The sequence below is a fragment of the Corvus brachyrhynchos genome, unplaced genomic scaffold, assembly GCF_000691975.1.
Source record: "Corvus brachyrhynchos isolate BGI_N302 unplaced genomic scaffold, ASM69197v1 scaffold30, whole genome shotgun sequence".
In the NCBI taxonomy this organism is placed as follows: domain Eukaryota; kingdom Metazoa; phylum Chordata; class Aves; order Passeriformes; family Corvidae; genus Corvus; species Corvus brachyrhynchos.
Window position 1 is genome coordinate 1,332,213 of NW_008235742.1, and position 1,241 is coordinate 1,333,453.

Sequence of the window (1,241 nt, forward strand, 5' to 3'; positions counted from 1 at the left end):
ACCCCCCCCCCTCCCAGTCCCGGATCGGGGAGCGGATGCGCTCGCTGGGGATGACCACGGTGCTGCCGGCCTTCGCGGGCCACGTGCCGCAGGGGATCCTTCGGTAGGTGCAGTTCCCGCCCCGGGGTCTCATGTCCAGCAGCACCTCCCACTGCGACTTCCCCGGGAGGCTGCCCTGTGCCATGGGCACAGTGGTCCTGTCCTGTTCTTCTGATCCCCATCTCTGCCCTCCGGCCCAGGGTCTTCCCACGCGTGAATGCCACTCACCTGGGGCACTGGAGCCACTTCGACTGCACCTACTCATGCACCTACCTGCTGGACCCAGAGGACCCCATGTTCCAGGTGATCGGGACCCTCTTCCTGAAGGAGCTGATCAAGGAGTTTGGCACAGACCACGTCTACAGCGCAGACACCTTCAACGAGATGACCCCCCTCTCCTCTGACCCTGCCTATCTCTCGAGAGTCAGCAATGCCATTTTCAGGTCGATGACGGGAGGTGGGTCAGTGTGCGGTGCTGGCCTGGCCACAGGGGTCCAGGTGGCATAGCAGGGGCTGGGGGAGGTGGCTGCGGGCCCCATGCAAGTGCAGAATCCACTGGTGCCAGACCCTCAAAACCCCCTTGAGGGGTGGTTGGTGGCCTCAGGGCCTTGTGAGACACCTGTGGGCCCTGCCTGGAGAGGATCTCACCTGGTGCTCTTGTATCCCCAGCTGACCCCAAGGCACTGTGGCTGATGCAGGGCTGGCTCTTCCAGCACCAGCCTGACTTCTGGCAGCCAGCGCAGGTGCGGGCCCTGCTGCATGGTGTGCCCCTTGGCAGGATGATTGTTCTCGACCTCTTTGCTGAGTCCAAGCCCGTCTACCAGTGGACAGAGTCCTTCTATGGGCAGCCCTTCATCTGGTGTATGTTGCACAACTTCGGGGGCAACCACGGCCTCTTTGGCACAGTGGAGGCCATCAACCATGGCCCATTCACAGCCCGACGCTTCCCCAACTCCACCATGGTGGGCACGGGGCTGGTGCCCGAGGGCATTGAGCAGAACGACATGGTGTACGAGCTGATGAACGAGCTAGGCTGGCGTCAGGAGCCCCTCGACCTCCCCAGCTGGGTGATGCGCTACGCCGAGCGCCGCTACGGTGCCCCAAATGCGGCCGCAGCCAGCGCCTGGCGCCTGCTCCTCCGCAGTGTGTATAACTGCACTGGCGTCTGTGTCAACCACAACCGCAGCCCGCCGGTGCGCCGG

General features: G+C 64.0%; 1 protein-coding gene across 1 annotated transcript in view; it reads left to right on the top strand.

Annotated features, from left to right (window-relative positions):
• Positions 1-5: 5 nt before the first annotated feature.
• The window catches only part of NAGLU (N-acetyl-alpha-glucosaminidase), a gene marked incomplete at its 5' end in the record, with an annotated part of 2,637 nt that continues 1,401 nt past the window's right edge, over positions 6-1,241 (top strand). The window contains 3 exons of the mRNA XM_017746920.1: positions 6-103; positions 240-496; positions 709-1,236. Of these exons, the coding sequence (XP_017602409.1) occupies positions 6-103; positions 240-496; positions 709-1,236 (883 nt within the window). The remainder of the gene's footprint in view (positions 104-239; positions 497-708; positions 1,237-1,241) is intronic.